Below are 20,689 nucleotides of genomic sequence, written 5' to 3'. Positions count from 1 at the left end.
TTATTGACTTGGTGTGGCCTAATTTTCAGTTGCTAATTACATGCATTACCGAAAACTTTGAAAAGGTCAGTAAAGATGTTTTTAAACTAAAGGTTGGTGGTTCCAGTGTACCCAGGGTCACAGGGAGTTCCAATATCTGACTTTTTTTCTTTTTGAAATGTACGGTAATGCACATTAATGGTGATTGAAAATTGGGCCCCAATAAGTCGACAATAGGCCAGAAAAACACTTTAAAAAGAAGTTTCATAATTAAATGGGTTCCCTCATTTATTTTAGGAAAACTAATTTGATGAAATAAAAGTCTGATTAAATTAAAGTGTGCAGAATGTAATATTATTAATAAAATATGAGCCTTATATGATATACACAGTTACACACTTTGTCAGGAAAATGTCTCCACGGGTGCAAATTCACACACACCGCAATACCATCTATGACTACTAGAGCACACATAGAGTAGTGAAGATCAGCTTCATGGGGGCCAAGAATCACCAGGCATATCAGCAGACTGTTTTCTGTTGATTGAAATGCTCGTGCAATGCTCATGGAAAAATTGGTCCACACAGCGTTAGTGATGTGTCAGGTTATGGGCCCCATCAGGATAGAAAAACAAGGAACAAACACACACACATTGGCCAGTAACATACATGCTACATGCCGTTCCTGGTGGATTACTTTGGAACATGGTCACCCTGTTTGACTGTTTAACTTTTAAAACTCTTCTCACAACTAGCACACTGCTTCTCATTTTACTCACAATGTTATTAATTTGTTTGAAACATGATATCGTATTGTTGACTCTACAGCTGACAGGAGACACGGAGTCACAATCAGCTTAATTTATAAAGTATGTTTACTGTGTATGTTTAGTAGTAGTAATTTGTTTATTTGTACCATGTACAGTCTGACTGCCCCTGCCTGGCCAATCTTAAATATATTAATGTTGGTGTGTTTAAGGGTTAATATCATATTCATTTGTGTTAATTAAGGTGTCCAGGAGAATGTGGGTGTGGCCGCCAACCAGATTTGGAACAACTGCTCCTATAGGATTAAAGGCCAACTCCCAGCATTGTTCAGCCTCTCCCTCTCTGCCCCACACACATGATTCTGGCTTCAGTACTCAACAATCACCTTTTCAAATGTTCAAGTACAGACTTAGAATACTGAATTTGGTTCAGTAATGGTAACATAATATTAATAATAATATTAATAATATTAAGGATTTGCATGGACATGGGATCTTCCTATCTTTTATTGAACTTTCATCAATATATCACCTACCTAACTCTCTCTAAAACAGTTTTCTAATTTCTCCAACAACCCCCTGAAACCATGCTTGACATCCTTTTGACAATGCATCATAACCAAAGGAAGGACAGTTACTTGTGGGTCCAAAAGGATTCATGAGGTCGGCCAGTCAAAGTCTCCCCACCCAAATCAAAAACGCCTGGGGAGCAGATCTGGGAACAGACTTATCTAATGAACAGTGGAACCGTATTATAGACCTGGTCCATTCCTCCTCCACAGACAGACAGACAGAAGATATAGATATACTTTATTGATCCCACAAGGGAAATTATTGCATCACAGCAGCTTAGTCAACTATAATCAAGAAAGAAAAAAAAGAAGCTTATTACAAAAAAAGCCAAAAACACACAAATGACAATAAATTAATAGGCAGAATTTCAGGTCTGCAAAGCAAACACTAAGTATTGAATAGTTACAGTATGTGCAATATATACATAAAGAACAGTAATAGTAGTAGTACAGAAAAAGACTAATAACAAGGGGCACAAGACAAGATGGCAGCGAATAATAAATATACCGTATACAATGAAAGTCTGATTAAAATATCCCAAGGTTTAGACCAGTGATAATTCAGGCCTTGTGAGTTAGTTTGTTGCAGATGGCGTTCACAACCGAGGACTGGTAGAAGATCTCCAGCATGTTGTTGCATACATTGAAAGATCAGAAAATAGACTCTGCTCATCCCTTTCTTGTACACAGTGTCTGTGTTGGTTCTTAGTTATCTTCATATTTTACTGTACATTTTGAATTTGTAAATGCAGAAATATAGCTAACCAGACAATCACAGCAAATTATCAAAAAAAAACTTTTACATCACCCCACTGTCCTGTTTATCTTGTACTGAAAGACTAACTTGGAAGATGGCCACTTGATTTTAAATCAGACCTCATAGATGACAAAATCTCCAGTATTCATTCTGTAGAATGATGCATTCTTTATTTCAGCTAAAATAAAGAATGCATCATTCTACAGAATGAATACTGTAGATTTTGTCATCTAGGTCCACCTTTAACATTTAATTGCATTATGAAGGGATCACAAGGGATTACAGTGACCAACAACTGTAAAAATGGACATGTGAGTATTGTTTTAAAACAGAATTTAAGATACATTGCATGTGTCTTAAGGTGAGACCTCAGCCTTGGCTCTCAGTTTCAGTCTACAGCATAAATGGTATACAAGGATGGGTCTGATGGTTTGGTCTCTGATACCATAGATGAGAGCACTTAGACATCTGGGGAGGAGGATAATACACACATAAAGGACAATTTGGATGCGGACAGTCATTATCCTGTCAAGGACTTTTGAGACAGCTACAAGCAATGGGTTGGCTATAGTTGAGGAGAGACTGAGGCCCAGCTGCACCAGATGCAGCAGCAATGTATTACGAGCTTTTTCAGCAGAAGCTTTGTCTGTGGAGGCCGACCTGGCTGCTATCATCACACCAATATAGGAGCAAGTTATTGTCACACCAGCTGATATAAACAGAAAGCAAGCATAGGCTTTGTCATAATGATCAGACATTGGGCCAAGCAGCATGGCTACATCAGAGCAAGGGCCTTCAATCTGCAGGCTCTCCAGTTCTTCAAATGGAAATTCTAACAGCAAAAGAACTTGGATGAAAACATTTAAGGAACAGAATGTCCAAATTACACCAATCGCCACCCCTGTGTTTCTGGTGGTGATGATGGTAGCGTGCCTCAGTGGGTAGCACACAGCTACATACCTCTCCAGAGACATCACTACCAGTGTGAGGGGAGAGATTTTAGTTATAACATTGGCGAGCATGACAAGAAAACCGCATACAGGATAAGTCAGTCTTAATCTACAAAAAGCCAGAATATACATTAACTGACCCTGTGCCATCTGTAAGGTGTCTGCAAAAAGGAGGTTATACAGAAGAATGTAACGGGAGGTCTCACGAAACACAGGTTTACTCCTCAAGGTGAAAAGCATGATCACATTAATTAAGAGGAACACACAGCATGGTACGGTAGTCAGGGTGGAAAGTATTGCTCTTTCTAATAACCCCCGTCCAGTAGTGGTGGTGGTCTGAGACTGAGAAGCATTTGACATTTTAAAAGAGCATCTAACAAAATATTAATCTGTTGTTGAGGACTGCAAAAAACAAAAGTATTCTTTTTTCCATTCCTAGCACAGTGAAGATATATCATCTTTACAGAAGAGAATACCACTGAGTTCACATGCAAAATCCAAATTCATCCACATACTTGTTAGGTTAGAGAATATGCTTATTTCCCCATGAGCAGAGCTGGTCTGCAGGGTTTGTATTCCCTCACATAATGTTTATAAGCTTTGTCTTCATATCCACTTCACATAACACAATCACATGTCAGCATTGTTAACAAATTATTCATGAGTGATGTAATACCATCATCAATACACTTATGCATGTCATCATGTCAGCAGCATCTATCAAACATGGAGTAATTATGGGGCAATGTAGTGTTGATTATAATTCTCTTTAGTGGTTTTGTGAGTATTCAAGTTCCCTTTCCTATTCTCCATTCCCTTTATCCAAGACATTTTTCTCCTGAAGAAGACAGCGTATTTATCTGCAAAATCAATGATATAGCTCCATGATCACTAATCGTACTATTAGGTTTTATTTTTATTTCTGAAATTGCATGTTTTTATTTTTTTAAATTTCCAATTCTTACTGTTAAATGTTTGTTTTATGTAAAGCACATTGAGTTGCCATTGTGTATGAAATGCGCTATATAAATAAAGTTGCCTTGCGTTGCCTATTATACCAACTTTTGGTCAGTAATCCATAAGAGACCAGTTAATTTAGCTCATAGGACTTATTTGTTTAATTCTGTATTGTAACGTCCCTCAATAACCACACGCCGAGACGTTAGCCGGTTTAGCTGGCTCTTTATTCCTTATTGTAACAAAGGCTACTGTGGGCCGTAGCCAACGCCAAAACAATAAAAGCCTAACAGAGAAGTTCACTAGCCACACGAGTGCCGCCGTCTTCTTCAGAGGAGACAACAACACACACCTACACGCTAGCTGTCGGTCTCACTCACGAGACGAATTCGCACAGGCTCACTAAAATTGGACAATAGAAGATTGGAAAAAGGTTGCCTGGTTTGATGAGTCTCGATTTCTGCTGCGACATTCGGATGGTAGGGTCAGAATTTGGCGTAAACAACATGAAAGCATGGATCCATCCTGCCTTGTATCAACGGTTCAGGCTGGTGGTGGTGGTGGTGCAATGGTGTGGGGGATATTTTCTTGGCACACTTTGGGCCCCTTAGTACCAATTGAGCATTGTGTCAACGCCACAGCCTACCTGAGTATTGTTGCTGACCATGTCCATCCCTTTATGACCACAGTGTACCCATCTTCTGATGGCTACTTCCAGCAGGATAACGCGCCATGTCATAACGCGCCATGTCATAAAGCGCGAATCATCTCAGACTGGTTTCTTGAACATGACAATGAGTTCACTGTGCTCAAATGGCCTCCACAGTCACCAGATCTCAATCCAATAGAGCACCTTTGGGATGTGGTGGAACGGGAGATTCGCATCATGGATGTGCAGCCGACAAATCTGCAGCAACTGCGTGATGCTATCATGTCAATATGGACCAAACTCTCTGAGGAATGTTTCTAGTACCTTGTTGAATCTATGCCACGAAGGATTAAGGCAGTTCTGAAGGCAAAAGGGGGTCCAACCTGGTACTAGCAAGGTGTACCTAATAAAGTGGCCGGTGAGTGTATATGCAGCCGTTAAGGGATGATTCCTCATGGAGTTCAAGCGCCAAAGACTTTGACATTACTAAGATTTTGTTCATTACATATTTACAATAAATATCTTTCTATTCACTAGTCTCTCCTGATTGAAATGCTTTAACACAGTGGGGGTGCCAACGCCAAAGGCTCAGCAAAACGAAGTATGGTCGCTTGGCAAAACATTTGAACTAAACTCCACATTTGCTGCATCATGACATCACTCGACAGGGCACGCTGGCCAGTAACATACATGCTACATGCCGTTGCGGGTGGATTACTTTGGAACATGGTCACCCTGATTGACTGATTAACTTTTAAAACTCTCCTCACAACTAGCACACTGCTTCTCATTTTACTCACAATGTTATTAATTTGTTTGAAACATGATATCGTATTGTTGACTCTACAGCTGACGGGAGACACGGAGTCACAATCAGCTTAATTTATAAAGTATGTTTACTGTGTATGTTTAGTAGTAGTAATTTGTTTATTTGTACCATGTACAGTCTGACTGCCCCTGCCTGGCCAATCTTAAATACATTAATGTTGGTGTGTTTAAGGGTTAATATCATATTCTATTGTGTTAATTAAGGTGTCCAGGAGAATGTGGGTGTGGCCGCCAACCAGATTTGAAGCAACTGCTCATATAGGATTAAAGGCCAACTCCCAGCATTGTTCAGCCTCTCTCTCTCTCTGCCCCACACACTTGAATCTGGTTTCGGTACTCAACAATCACCTTTTCAAATGTTCAAGTACAGACTTAGAATACTGAATTTGGTTCAGTAATGGTAACATAATATTAATAATATTAAGGACCTGCATGGACATGGGATCTTCCTATCTTTTATTGAACTTTCATCAATATATCACCTACCTAACTCTCTTTAAAACATTTTTTTCTCATTTTTCCAACGACCCTCTGAAACCTTGCTTGACATCCTTTTGACAATGCATCATAACCAAAGGAAGGACAGTTATTTGTGGGTCCAAAAGGATTCATGAGGTCGGCCAGTCAAAGTCTCCCCACCCAAATCAAAAACGCCTGGGAAGCAGATCTGGGAACAGACTTATCTAATGAACAGTGGAACCGTATTATAGACCTGGTCCATTCCTCCTCCACAGACAGACAGACAGAAGATATAGATATACTTTATTGATCCCACAAGGGAAATTATTGCATCACAGCAGCTTAGTCAACTATAATCAAGAAAGAAAAAAAGAAGCTTATTACAAAAAATGACTAAAACACACAAATGACAATAAATTAATAGTCAGAATTTCAGGTCTGCATAGCAAACACTAAGTATTGAATAGTTACAGTAATTGCAATATATACATAAAGAACAGTAATAGTAATAGTAGAGAAAATAATTCAGGCCTTGTGAGTTAGTTTGTTGCAGATGGCGTTCACAACCGAGGACTGGTAGAAGATCTCCAGCATGTTGTTGCATACATTGAAAGATCAGAAAATAGACTCTGCTCATCCCTTTCTTGTACACAGTGTCTGTGTTGGTTCTTCATATTTTACTGTACATTTTGAATTTGTAAATGCAGAAATATAGCTAACCAGACAATCACAGCAAATTATTAAAACAAATTAGATGTTATAAGTAAGATTAATGAAATTCTTTCAATCTTGAAATAATAAGAGGCATTGTTTGTCCAGAAATTAACATTGAGATGAAGATGTCTTCATTCACTGTTTAATGGCAGCATGACCTCTGTTCTTCCTCTTCTGCTCATTGTTCTAATTGTCATATCAATCTATTACAGATTAAACCAGATTATTTCATTTTGTTTTAACAGAAGTATTTATATTCCATCGAACATCAACATCTTCAAGTGCAGCAATCCACATGATATTTTAAAGATACATTTGTTCTTACTCCATATTGCATATTTAAATAAAACAATGGTCTTAAAACTATTCTCATATGCCAAAATATACATTAAAGCAATGCTGTTTTGTTGCCACTTTTCTACTCTTTATTGTGGCCTCAAAGAGATCCTGTACTAACATGTTTCCAAAGGAAGGGATGGGGGAGATAAAAACCAACAGTACTCATTCTGTACAAAAATACATTGCATGTGTCTTAAGGTGAGACCTCAGCCTTGGCTCTCAGTTTCAGTCTACAGCATAAATGGTATACAAGGATGGGTCTGATGGTTTGGTCTCTGATACCATAGATGAGAGCACTTAGACATCTGGGGAGTAGCATAATACACACATAAAGGACAATTTGGATGCGGACAGTCATTATCCTGTCAAGGACTTTTGAGACAGCTACAAGCAATGGGTTGTGTATAGCTGACGAGAGACTGAGGCCCAGCTGCACCAGATGCAGCAGCAATGTATTACGAGCTTTTTCAGCAGAAGCTTTGTCTGTGGAGGCCGACCTGGCTGCTATCATCACACCAATATAGGAGCAAGTTATTGTCACACCAGCTGATATAAACAGAAAGCAAGCATAGGCTTTGTCATAATGTTCAGACATTGGGCCAAGCAACATGGCTACATCAGAGCAAAGGCCTTCAATCTGCAGGCTCTCCAGTTCTTCAAATGGAAAATCTAACAGCAAAAGAACTTGGATGAAAACATTTAGAGAACTGAATGTCCAAATTACACCAATCGCCACCCCTGTGTTTCTGGTGGTGATGATGGTAGCGTGCCTCAGTGGGTAGCACACAGCTACATACCTCTCCAGAGACATCACTACCAGTGTGAGGGGAGAGATATCAGTTATAACATTGGCGAGCATGACAAGAAAACCGCATACAGGATAAATCAGTCTTAATCTACAAAAAGCCAGAATATACATTAACTGACTCTGTGCCATCTGTAAGGTGTCTGCAAAAAGGAGGTTATACAGAAGAATGTAACGGGAGGTCTCACGAAACACAGGTTTACTCCTCAAGGTGAAAAGCATGATCACATTAATTAAGAGGAACACACAGCATGGTACGGTAGTCAGAGTGGAAAATATTGCTCTTTCTAGTAACCCCCGTCCAATAGTGGTGGTGGTCTGAGACTGAGAAGCATTTGACATTTTAAAAGAGCATCTAACAAAATATTAATCTGTTGATGAGGACTGCAAAAAACAAAAGTATTCTTTTTTCCATTCCTAGCACAGTGAAGATATATCATCTTTACAGAAGAGAATGCCACTGAGTTCACATGCAAAATCCAAATTCATCCACATACTTGTTAGGTTAGAGAATATGCTTATTTCCCCATGAGCAGAGCTGGTCTGCAGGGTTTGTCTTCCCTCACATATTGTTTATAAGCTTTGTCTTCACACCCACTTCACATAACACAATCACATGTCAGCATTGTTAACACATTATTCATGAGTGATGTAATACCATCATCAATACACTTATGCATGTCATCATGTCAGCAGCATCTATCAAACATGGAGTAATTATGGGGCAATGTAGTGTTGATTATAATTCTCTTTAGTGGTTTTGTGAGTATTCAAGTTCCCTTTCCTATTCTCCATTCCCTTTATCCAAGACAGCGTATTTATCTGCAAAATCAATGATATAGCTCCATGATCACTAATCGTACTATTAGGTTTTATTTTTATTTCTGAAATTGCATGTTTTTATTTTTTTAATTTCCAATTCTTACTGTTAAATGTTTGTTTTATGTAAAGCACATTGAGTTGCCATTGTGTATGAAATGCGCTATATAAATAAAGCTGCCTTGCCTATTATACCAACTTTTGGTCAGTAATCCATAAGACCAGTTAATTTAGCTCATTGGACTTATTTGTTTAATTCTGTATTGTAACGTCCCTCAATAACCACACGCCGAGACGTTAGCCGGTTTAGCTGGCTCTTTATTCCTTATTGTAACAAAGGCTACTGTGGGCCGTAGCCAACGCCAAAACAATAAAAGCCTAACAGAGAAGTTCACTAGCCACACGAGTAACGCCGTCTTCTTCAGAGGAGACAACAACACACACCTACACGCTAGCTGTCGGTCTCACTCACGAGACGCGTTCACAGACACTCAGGAAAAACCAGCACTTTAACTTAACAGTACAGAATCTGGCTTAAACTCTCTTATTTATAAAACACATAACAGTAACATGCCCAGTTTGTTGAAGTATTGAAATCTGTAATCATTCCTTGAGTGGAAGTAGAGGGTAAATGCTCCACCAAGGTTATCGGTGGGCAGACTCCTTCCTTGGTTTTTGCTCATGTGTTAGTACACAACAGTCAAGGCCTATAACAGCATGTCTTTATCAAAAAGGAAAGTATAAAAACAGGAAAGCCTGCTCCTTAATATTGAGAGGGTGTCTGTCCCTCAGACTGAATCTGGGAGATGGTTCCATGGGAGAGGAGCCTGATAACTGAAGGCTCTGCCACCCATTGTACTTATGGAGACTATAGGAATGTAATTGGGGATTAAAAATATAGGCCACACCACCTTGACAACTACATAGAGATGCCTCTATGGTGCAATATGTTAGTGTGTTGTGTTGTTAAAAAAAGGTTGGTGGTTGGAGTGCACCCAGGGGTGAAATGAGTTCCAATTTCTTCCATATTGCATGTTTCAAAGTTTTTGGTAATTCACGTAATTGGAGATTGAAAATTAGGCCACACCAAGTCAACAACAGGCCAGATATCTCTCTGTGGTACTATAGGTTAGTATGTTGTATTGTTAAATCAAAAGCTGGTGGTTCAAGCTCATCCAGGGTTGTAATGAGATCCAATTTCTGCCATACTGCAAGTTTTTGGTAATGCAGGTAATCGGAGATTGAAAATATAGACTACACCAACTTAACAAAAGGCCACAGATGTTTTTAAACTAAAGGTTGGTGGTTCCAGTGTACCCAGGGTCACAGGGAGTTCCAATATCTGACATATTTTTCTTTTTTTTAATGTATGGTAATGCACATTATTGGTGATTGAAAATTGGGCCACAATAAGTCAACAACAGGCCAGAAAACCACTTTAAAAAGAATTTTCATAATTAAATGGGTTCCCTCATTTATTTTAGGAAAACTAATTTGATTAAATAAAAGTCTGATCAAATTAAAGTGTGCAGAATGTAATATTATTAATAAAATATGAGCCGTATATGATATACACAGTTACAAACTTTGTCAGGAAAATGTCTCCATGGGTGCAAATTCACACACACCGCAATACCATCTGTGACTACTAGAGCACACATAGAGTAGTGAAGATCAGCTTCATGGGGACCAAGAATCACCAGGCATATCAGCAGACTGTTTTCTGTTGATTGAAATGCTCGTGCAATGCTCATGGAAATATTGGTCCACACAGCGTGAGTGATATGTCAGGTTATGGGCCCCATCAGGGTAGAAAAACAAGAACACACACACACACACACACACAAAATAACATGTAGTTCTTCCCTGTACTGAATATGAATATGCAAATACTTTGAATTTCTAAACTTTTCCTGCTGGACACAAAATGTCAGTGTTCAGCGTTGCACTGGAAGCTTCAAGTTTCCACATCACACTTGTGTAAGTTGCATAAAGGACCACGATTGGCTTTAAACCAGCGGTGACGTCACAAATCTAGGTCAAAGTCAACACTTTAAAAACTCATATTTATTTATACACAGAGCACAGAGAAACTTTCAGCAGATGAACATAAAAACAAACTGCACATACATCGTTCTGCACAGAAAAGCTCAAATATCCAACTAAAGGAACAAGAAGAGCAACACATCTTTGACTGGAGGGGGACTTTAAGCTTTTGCAATATATACAAATAATAGTAAAATAAAGTAACTTCTGCATATTGTAACTGCCAACTATTTAAAAACAATGAACTCAAATAAAGTATGTGCAGAATACAGATAATTCAGATATACAGTCAATTTTTAAAAAAGTCACCTAGGCTGAGACCCCAGCCTTGGCAGTTTCAATCGACAGCACAGATAGTACATGAGGATGGGTCTGATGGTCTGGTCTCTGATGCCATAGATTAGAGCACTCAGACATCTTGGGAGAAGGATAATACACATATAAAGAATAGTATGGATACGCACAATTGATGCTCTGTCTAGGATTTTTGAGAGAGCAATAATCAGTGGGTCATTTACAGCTGACAGGAGACTGAGGCATAGCTGCACCAGATGCAGCAGCAGTGTGTTACGAGTCTTATGGGCTGAAGCTTTGTTTGTGGAGGCCGACCTGGCTGCTATCATCACTCCAATATAGGAACAAGTTATTGTCACACCAGCTGATAGAAACAGAAAGCAAGCATAGGCTTTGTCATAGTGATCAGACATTGGGCCAAGAAACATAGCTATGTCAGAGCAACGGTCTTTCATCTGCAGGCTCTCCAGTTCTTCAAATGGAAACTCTAACAGCAAAATAACTCGAATGAGAACATTTAGTGAACTGAACCCCCAAACCACAGTGATAGCCACCCCTGTGTTTCTGATGGTGATGATAGTAGCGTGCCTCAGTGGGTAGCACACAGCTACATATCTCTCCAGAGACATCAACCCCAGTGTGAGAGGAGAAATTTCATTTGTAAGCTCAGTAAGCATGGCAATAACACCACATACAGGATAAGTCATCCATATTCTACTAACAGACAGAAGATACAGTAACTGGGCTAGTGCCATCTGTACAGTGTCTGCAAAAAGTAAGTTATATAGAAGAATGTAACGGGAGGTTTCTCTAAACACAGATTTACTCCTCAAAGTGAACAGCATGATCCCATTAATGAAGAGAAACACACAGCATGGCACTGTAATTGGAGCAGAAAACAATATAAGTTCCAGTACTCCCCAGTATTGGAGTCCAACAGTGATGTTGGTCTGAGATCGAATTGCAAATGACATATTAGAGAGGCATGTACGGGACCCCTGTGAAAATGAGAGTTTCAACCTGTTATACAGTAAATTTGACCAACTGGAAAGCAAATTTAAGATCTCAAAAAACAAAAGAAAACAAACAATAAAAAACAACAATTACACAGAAGCACAATTAAACAGTTCTTACTCTTAGAACAGCATAAAACACAAAAACAGGAAGAAATGTCTATTGAGTTCACATGCAAAAAAGAAAATGATTCACATACATGTCCCCTGTGCCGACAGTTAGCAGGTTAGAGGCTGTGCTTGTTCCATGTGGGTGGAACAGGTCTGCAGGGTTTGCCTGGCCTTATATGTATTTTAAGATCTCAATCCCACATCATGTGATACCATGACATGTAAGTATAGTAACTAGACAGTAATGTTGAACACTGATGGGTGATGTAATCCTTTACATTTCTCTCTCAATATTCTAGTCATTGTATATTCTGTTGCCGAAAGTTTTAGTACAGTAAACCTGTCCAGCGCTCACTAAGGTGGATATAAATCAGTCTGCCACTGTCTGTGTTTAAGTGTTTCTTTTGCTGTTGGAAAAAAAAAAGCTTTTTCAAATATTTTATCTAAAAATGGGAGGTTTCATATGGGCCAATAATTCTTCATTAGTGAGGTGTCCACACTATTCTTTTGATTGTTAATTCACAAATGCAAATTAGTCTGGAACTTTTCTCACTTTCGATATCTATGGTGCATTATACAGATCTAGACCGTACTCTTTCATTTAAGAGACCCAACATTCCCCCATGACCAGCACTTGGCGACTTGGCTAGGAAAAACTCCCCTTAAACAGGAAGAAACCTCAGGCAGAAACGGGTTGGTGACCGTCTGCCTCAACAGTCCCCTTTAGCAGCATGCTTGACAAAATCCAGCAGTGGTTGAGTACCTGTGGCACCTTCTTGGAAACCAGTTTTCTCCAACTTTGATTTTATAGGTCTTCAATTTTGTGTATATTTATATTTTATATCATTAGCTCAAAATTTCCATTTGTCCAAAAGGTTCATAACCAAATACCAGTCAAACTAATGACATTCCCAACAGGCTCAACTGTACTTTATTTTTAGTCCTATTCAGAAAATACTTTAGGACTTTGATCACATTTTTTTAACCTTTGAAAATAAAATAGGAAAGAAGAAAACCTAAAAAGTACATTAAGGGAAAAGTTCATGTGAACTAAAAATGGATTTTAACTATTTGTAACTGCAGACATTCATGCTTGTTTAATTAGTCTATCTAAACTAGTTCAAACATTGAGGACTGAAGATATGCACATGTCATACGCAAGTTGCAAGTTTGCAGAAATTAGAAACATGTCTTGGAGTAGGAGTTAATTTAATTTGGGTATTCTAATAAAATGTTTCCTGACATTAAATAGATATATTCATATAAACACATGTCATGCTTGGGGAGTAACCCTGATGCAATGTTGTCTTCCTTGAAGTTCATTATTGTATTTCAAAGTTATGAGTGGAAAGTGCATTTGATGTGCCTGTACTTCCAGTGTTCAAAAGTCACCCTGATCATATTCTGGTTTCAAGTATTAAGTACATCTTACTAGTCAGTATCAAGTGTAATGTACTTTATTCTCAACTTAACATCCCTGAAATATTAAGTAAATGTTAATCATATTTAAGCATAAATAATATTTATTTAAACTAATTAATTAAAGTCTACTTCATTTTTTCACAGACAGGAACATCACTGTTATGAAATTATTGAGTAAATCTTATCATTAAGAGAGTAGATTTTATTATACTTTTTTATGACTGGAAATCTGCTTGGAAATTGACTGGAAATAAATCATGTACTCATCCCGGTTCAAAAGTCACCCTGATCATATTCTGGTTTCAAGTATTAAGTACATCTTACTAGTCAGTATAAAGTGTAATGTACTTTATTCTCAACTTAACATACCTGAAAATATTAAGTAAATGTTCATCATATTTAAGCATAAATAATATTTATTTAAACTAATTAAAGTCCCTGTAAAGCAAGAATAAATATGTGTTCTGAGTTTGACATACCACAGAAAAGTGTGTTGTTAACCACCCTGCCAAATTTGAATGATTAAAAAAATCGCTAAATATGTGAAATTAGGCTTCAAAGTTGTGTAAAAATCAGCCTCTATCTCTGCTCCCAAACGCTGTGGGAGTTCCCGCCGAGTTTGCTGAAGCCCCGCCCCCTACCGAGTGTCACATGTCAATCAAAGTCACCACCTCTACCCCAAACATGGACACTATTGCTGAGAGCTTTCGGCTGCGCTAGCTTGGTTAACTGGCAAAACAGACAGACAGGAATTAGCCAATCACAAAAAAGTAGGTCAGTTTCTGCCCAGCAACAGGTTGCTAAGGGCAGCTAAGGTTCTACGGTTGCTACGGCGATTTGAGAATCTGCTTGGAAAAAATTCTCAAAATGCCCCAGAATTTGACTTCTGACAAGGTCCCGAACAATTGCAAACTGTGAGAAAACCGTAACTCATGTCCAAAAACCGAAAACACCGTGAGAGACACAGAAGCCGACAGATTCTGAAAGTGTTTATTTTATTCAGATATTCCTTAAAATGAGCGTGTAAACTCAGTGGGAAGACAGAGTGAGATTCTATTGAAAAAAAAAAAGACGATTACATTAGGGTCAATGGGGAGCGAGACTGGTATTGCCGCCGGTCTCGGCCCCCCCGTTTAAATTTTGTGCAGACCCCGCCTGTCAACGTCACATTTTATGAATCCCAACCCCTATGTCTACATTTTGACAAAAAATAGTTTGTCTCCTTTTGACGGTTTGGCCATGAGCTCGAATTAAAAATAAAAATTAAGTTTATTTTTTACTGCTTCTCGCACTCAAGCTAACTGACGCTTCCACTCTAACTTTGAAGAAAAAGTGATTTCCACTCCTCGTTTGACTGCTCATAGTTTGAAAAGTGTTCATGTTATGTAAAAACAGTTTGGTGTTTTGGAGAGAGCACACGTTTTACAGTTTGAATCACATTTCTACGTGCATGTATGAGAGAGCTAGGTGACTCCGAAAAAAGGTGAAATTTTGTGGTTTAAAAAATATATATATTTATTTAAACTAATTAATTAAAGTCTACTTCATTTTTTCACAGACAGGAACATCACTGTTATGAAATTATTATTTTTGATTGTCCTGATAAACATTATCAACGGGCCTGTTCAAGTGTTTATGTACAGTGTGCATTCTGCAGCTTTAAACATCCTCTATGTGCAGATTAATAATTTATGTCCTTTACGTTCTGAAATGGTCCAACCAACATCCTGTCTGACCTGGTTGACTGTTATACATCTTAACAATATGTCACTTTCAAGATAATCCTGATAACCTTAGTGTACACTAATACATACTAATAATAGTACACATCTGTTCAATCTGCTCTCAAACAATTCATTTATTAAATAATGTTTTTGAATGCTGTTGTTGATTTCTTTTTCAGTCCATCAGATACAGCGGTATGCTATCTTCATGCTATTTTGTAGTATCTATATATGCAAGTCGTAAATAACATGAAAAAAGTAAGTATGCAGATTTTAGTTTTGGCTGGGACAACTGAGAGCAAATGTGAGTGTCTCCACTGACAGCATATATGGCATACAAGGACTGTAAAGCACATTATTTAATTTGACTGTGTTTCAGTGTACATTTATATGTAACAGATCATAATGTGTTTATATATAATAGATCACATTAACAATCGGGAAATCTTACTTGTCTTTTCTATTTTCGGTGTAGTTGAATAGATGGAGATTTGTTTAGTGACAAGCATAATTTTAGCTTCAGCTGTACAACTTAGAGCAAAGGTGAACGTCTCCACTGAAAGCATAGATGGTATACAAGGACAGGTCTGATGGTTTGGTCTCTGATTCCATAGATAAAAGAACTTAGACATCTGGGGAGGATGATAATACACACATAAAGTACAATCTGGATGCGGACAATCACTATCCTGTCTAGGACTTTTGAGACAGCTACAAGCAATGGGTTGTGTATAGTAGAAGAGAGACTGAGGCCCAGCTGCACCAGATGCAGCAGCAGTGTGTTACGAGACTTACGGGCTGAGTCTTTGTCTGTAGAGGCCGACCTGGCTGTTATCATCACACCAATATAGTTACAAGTCACTGTCACACCAGCTGATACAAACAGAAAACAAGTGAAAGCTTTGTTATAATAATCAGATATTGGATCAAGCAACATACTTTCTTTGCCACAAAAGTCTTTCATCTGCAGGCTCTGTGGATCTTCAAAAGGAAAATTTGATAGTAAAAGAACTTGAGCAAAAATATGTAGTGAACTGAACCCCCAAACCACGGTGATGGCCGCCTCTGTGTTTCTGGTGGTGATGATGGTAGCGTGCCTCAGTGGGTAGCACACAGCTACATATCTCTCCAGAGACATCAACACCAGTGTGAGAGGAGAGATATTATTTGAGATATTGGCGATCATGATGAGAAAACCACATACAGGATAAGTCAGTCTTAATCTACAAACAGCCAGAATGTACATTAACTGACTATGTGCCATCTGTACAGTGTCTGCAAAAAGGAGGTTATACAGAAGAATGTAACGGGAGGTCTCACGAAACACATGTTTACTCCTCAACGTGAATAACATAGTCCCATTAATGAAGAGAAACACACAGCATGGCACTGAAGTCAGAATAGAAAACATCACAATTCCCAGTAGCCCCTGATACTGCAGTCCAACAGTGATGTTGGTCTGAGACTGATTGGAGTCCAACATATTAAAGAAACATTATAAACATCTACTTAACCTGTTGATATATATAAATGTCCAGTTTGTATCTCTAACAGTAACAACATCTCATCTTTAGAGCAGTGAAGGTTCCTAAGTTCACATTTAAAATCCACAGTCATCCACATATTTTACTCTGTGCAAACAGTAAGCAGCTTGTTTCTATGAGAGCAGAGCTGGTCTGCAGGATCGATCTGCCCTTACATACTGTTTATGAGCTCTGACCTCCCATCTTGTTCATGTGACATTACGTCAGCACTGTTAACAGATTACTAATGGTTAGAGATTATACTTGAACTTCTTAAAGGAATATTCTCGTATTTTTCAACCTGGCATATCTTTTTCATAAATGTGGCCATTGTGACTATATTGTTCACTAATAGATAGATACCTTATTGATCCTTACAGGAGACTTGTTATGGCAGCTACATTCACAGTAAAAAAAAAAACTAACACAGGAGACATCTGACACTGATCATAACACATCTAAACTAACCACAAAAATACTAAAATAAACTACTAAAACACCAAACAGTGGCAATAAAAATATTTTTCATATATAATAAAATACACAGTGCGCAATGTGCAATATGTGGCTTCCATACCACTTATTCTCTAGAGGGTTGTGGGGGGGCTGGAGCCAATCCCAGCTGACATTGGGCAAGAGGCAGGGTACACCTTGGACAGGTCACCAGTCAATCACAGGGCTAAGATATAGTAGACAAAAAAAACAGCCACACTCCCATTCACACGTAATTTAAAGTGACCAATTAACCTAACCTGCATGTTTTAGGTCTGTTGGAGGAAGCTGGAGTACTTGTTGAGAGCCCACGCAGGCATGGGGAGAACATGCAAACTCCTTTGACTCGTATAATGTTGAAATATATAAAAACTGTAACTTTGCACTTGCCAGATATGTGACTTAATAATGAATCCTTAGTGACTGTTATCAAGCCAGATAAAGCTCACATCATTGATAAACTCTTAAAAACTTATCAGGCCCAATGATGTTGGTTCTATGGGGAGAGGACGTCCCTCTTGGACAATCTGTTCTCAACCACTTAATGAATTAAACGTTTTTGTATGAAATATATAAAACTGAACTCCCACAGATGTGTTTCACAGTGAAACTTTGAGAACTGTTTAAATTGTTTTGTGTTTTTGAAGTCAGGTCCAGATGGAGCTTTACTGAACACGGAAAGGTCGACACCCTGTGACGTCTGCCCACAACAGGTTTTAATCCAAAAATAGAACAAACCTAATATACATTAGGAGGAGAAATTGTTTCTTAGACATTCATATCTGTATTCCAAATATGTGCACATGCTTGCTAAAAAGTAATTAGACTTGAGTTTCATGCTTAGTGTTTCATCTGCATGTTGCTGTTCATGGTGTCTAACTCAAATCATTTTTGGAAACAATATCACCATCTGAACGGTGTTTGCTGGGATGTTACAATGTTTAGCAGACTATTTTAAACAAAGCAATTATAATCAGAGACTAAATACAACACAAGCAAGGATCTAGTCTGGAGGGAACAACACAAATAAGTGCCATAAAGCTGAGTTCAGGTCCAATAGGACGTAGGTACCAACAGGCAGTGCACAGAGGCGACACATAGAGTGCATAGAAACATTTTTTGACTTGAGTTTCATGATTTGCATTTTATCTGCATGTTGCTGTTTTTGGACAGTTGTTTCAGTCCAGCATACACAGAGGTAAATGGCATTTTGTTTGTTCTGCTCATGATATTACATTTTTTCTTATGTGAGTATCCATATACATAAGTCAAGCAAGACATGAGGAAGTCCCATTATACTTTAGAAAAAGGGACACACTACTCATTCTCTATTTAAATATATAATAAATTAACACATTTTATCAGAAACAATATTATTGAAGAAATTATAAGTATGCAGGTTTTAGCTTCAGCTGGACAACTTAGAGCAAAGGTGAACGTCTCCACTGAAAGCATAGATGGTATACAAGGACAGGTCTGATGGTCTGGTCTCTGATTCCATAGATAAGAGCACTTAGACATCTGGGGAGGATGATAATACACACATAAAGTACAATCTGGATGCGGACAATCACTATCCTGTCTAGGACTTTTGAGACAGCTACAAGCAATGGGTTGTGTATAGTAGAAGAGAGACTGAGGCCCAGCTGCACCAGATGCAGCAGCAGTGTGTTACGAGACTTACGGGCTGAGTCTTGGTCTGTGGAGGCCGACCTGGCTGCTATAATCACACCAATATAGTTACAAGTCACTGCCACACCAGCTGATACAAACAGAAAACAAGTGAAAGCTTTGTCATAATAATCAGATATTGGATCAAGCAACATACTTTCTTTGCCACAAAAGTCTTTCATCTGCAGGCTCTGTGGATCTTCAAAAGGAACATTTGATAGTAAAAGAACTTGAGCAAGAATATGTAGTGAACTGAACCCCCAAACCACGGTGATGGCCGCCTCTGTGTTTCTGATGGTGATGATGGTAGCGTGCCTCAGTGGGTAGCACACAGCTACATATCTCTCCAGAGACATCACCACCAGTGTGAGAGGAGAGATATTATTTGCAAGACTGGCGATCATGATGAGAAAACCACATACAGGATAAATCAGTCTTAATCTACAAACAGCCAGAATATACATTAACTGACTATGTGCCATCTGTACAGTGTCTGCAAAAAGGAGGTTATACAGAAGAATGTAACGGGAGGTCTCACGAAACACAGGTTTACTCCTCAACGTGAATAACATGGTCCCATTAATGAAGAGAAACACACAGCATGGCACTGAAGTCAGAATGGAAAACATCACAATTCCCAGTAGCCCCTGATACTGCAGTCCAACAGTGATGTTGGTCTGAGACTGATTGGAGTCCAACATATTAAAGAAACATTATAAAAATCTACTTAACCTGTTGATATATATAAATGTCCAGTTTGTATTCTAACAGTAACAACATCTCATCTTTAGAGCAGTGAAGGTTCCTAAGTTCACATTTAAAATCCACAGTCATCCACATATTTTACTCTGTGCAAACAGTAAGCAGCTTGTTTCTATGAGAGCAGAGCTGGTCTGCAGGATTGATCTGCCCTTACATACTGTTTATGAGCTCTGACCTCCCATCTTGTTCATGTGACATTACGTCAGTACTGTTAACAGATTACTAATGGTTAGAGATTCTACTTGGACTTCTTAAAGGAATATTCTCGTATTTTTCAACCTGGCATATATTTTTCATAAATGTGGCCATTGTGACTATATTGTTCACTAATAGATAGATACCTTATTGATCATTACAGGAAACTTGTTATGGCAGCTACATTCACAGTAAAAAAAAAAACTAACACAGGAGACATCTGACACTGATCATAACACATCTAAACTAACCACAAAAATACTAAAATAAACTACTAAAACACCGAACAGTGGCAATAAAAATATTTTTCATATATAATAAAATACACAGTGTGCAATGTGCAATATGTGGCTTCCATACCACTTATTCTCTAGAGGGTTGTGGGGGGGCTGGAGCCAATCCCAGCTGACATTGGGCAAGAGGCAGGGTACACCTTGGACAGGTCACCAGTCAATCACAGGGCTAACATATAGTAGACAAACAACCAGCCGGAAAAGGGTGGAGTGGACTCTCCAGGTCGGGGATGAGATCCTGCCCCAAGTGGAGGAGTTTCAGTACCTCGGGATCTTGTTCACGACTGAGGGAAGGATGGAGCGGGAGATCGACAGGCGGATCGGTGCGGCGTCTACAGTAATGCGGACTCTGCACAGATCCGTCGTGGTGAAGAGAGAGCTGAGCCGAAAGGCGAAGCTCTCGATTTACCAGTCGATCTTTGTTCCTACCCTCACCTATGGTCATGAGCTTTGGGTAGTGACCGAAAGAACGAGATCGCGGGTACAAGCGGCCGAAATGAGCTTCCTCCGTAGGGAGGCTGGGCTCTCCTTTAGAGATAGGGTGAGAAG

General features: G+C 38.8%; 5 protein-coding genes across 5 annotated transcripts; all 5 read right to left on the bottom strand.

Moving 5' to 3' along the window:
• Positions 1-2,430: 2,430 nt before the first annotated feature.
• LOC133993611 (odorant receptor 131-2-like) lies at positions 2,431-3,384 on the bottom strand. Its single transcript, XM_062432598.1, has one exon. The coding sequence runs from the start codon at positions 3,382-3,384 to the stop codon at positions 2,431-2,433; it is 954 nt and encodes a 317-aa protein (XP_062288582.1).
• Positions 3,385-7,163: 3,779 nt separating this feature from the next.
• Positions 7,164-8,117, bottom strand: LOC133993610 (odorant receptor 131-2-like). The gene has a single exon (XM_062432597.1). The coding sequence runs from the start codon at positions 8,115-8,117 to the stop codon at positions 7,164-7,166; it is 954 nt and encodes a 317-aa protein (XP_062288581.1).
• A 2,828-nt stretch (positions 8,118-10,945) lies between these two features.
• Positions 10,946-11,908, bottom strand: LOC133993609 (odorant receptor 131-2-like). The gene has a single exon (XM_062432596.1). It carries the CDS (start codon positions 11,906-11,908, stop codon positions 10,946-10,948), a length of 963 nt encoding a protein of 320 aa, XP_062288580.1.
• A 3,828-nt stretch (positions 11,909-15,736) lies between these two features.
• On the bottom strand, positions 15,737-16,687 carry LOC133993608 (odorant receptor 131-2-like). Its single transcript, XM_062432595.1, has one exon. It carries the CDS (start codon positions 16,685-16,687, stop codon positions 15,737-15,739), a length of 951 nt encoding a protein of 316 aa, XP_062288579.1.
• Positions 16,688-18,640: 1,953 nt separating this feature from the next.
• LOC133993607 (odorant receptor 131-2-like) lies at positions 18,641-19,591 on the bottom strand. Its single transcript, XM_062432594.1, has one exon. It carries the CDS (start codon positions 19,589-19,591, stop codon positions 18,641-18,643), a length of 951 nt encoding a protein of 316 aa, XP_062288578.1.
• Between the last annotated feature and the right edge of the window lie 1,098 nt (positions 19,592-20,689).

This window comes from Scomber scombrus, chromosome 14 (genome assembly GCF_963691925.1).
Source record: "Scomber scombrus chromosome 14, fScoSco1.1, whole genome shotgun sequence".
NCBI classification, from domain to species: Eukaryota; Metazoa; Chordata; class Actinopteri; order Scombriformes; family Scombridae; genus Scomber; species Scomber scombrus.
The sequence above is the reverse complement of the archived record's forward strand: the minus strand, read 5'-3'. Positions and strand labels throughout refer to the sequence as shown.

Coding starts and splice junctions, on each gene's coding strand:
- LOC133993611 (XM_062432598.1), bottom strand. CDS start 3,384: ATGTCAAATGCTTCTCAGTCTCAGACCACCACCACTACTGGACGGGGG.
- LOC133993610 (XM_062432597.1), bottom strand. CDS start 8,117: ATGTCAAATGCTTCTCAGTCTCAGACCACCACCACTATTGGACGGGGG.
- LOC133993609 (XM_062432596.1), bottom strand. CDS start 11,908: ATGTCATTTGCAATTCGATCTCAGACCAACATCACTGTTGGACTCCAA.
- LOC133993608 (XM_062432595.1), bottom strand. CDS start 16,687: ATGTTGGACTCCAATCAGTCTCAGACCAACATCACTGTTGGACTGCAG.
- LOC133993607 (XM_062432594.1), bottom strand. CDS start 19,591: ATGTTGGACTCCAATCAGTCTCAGACCAACATCACTGTTGGACTGCAG.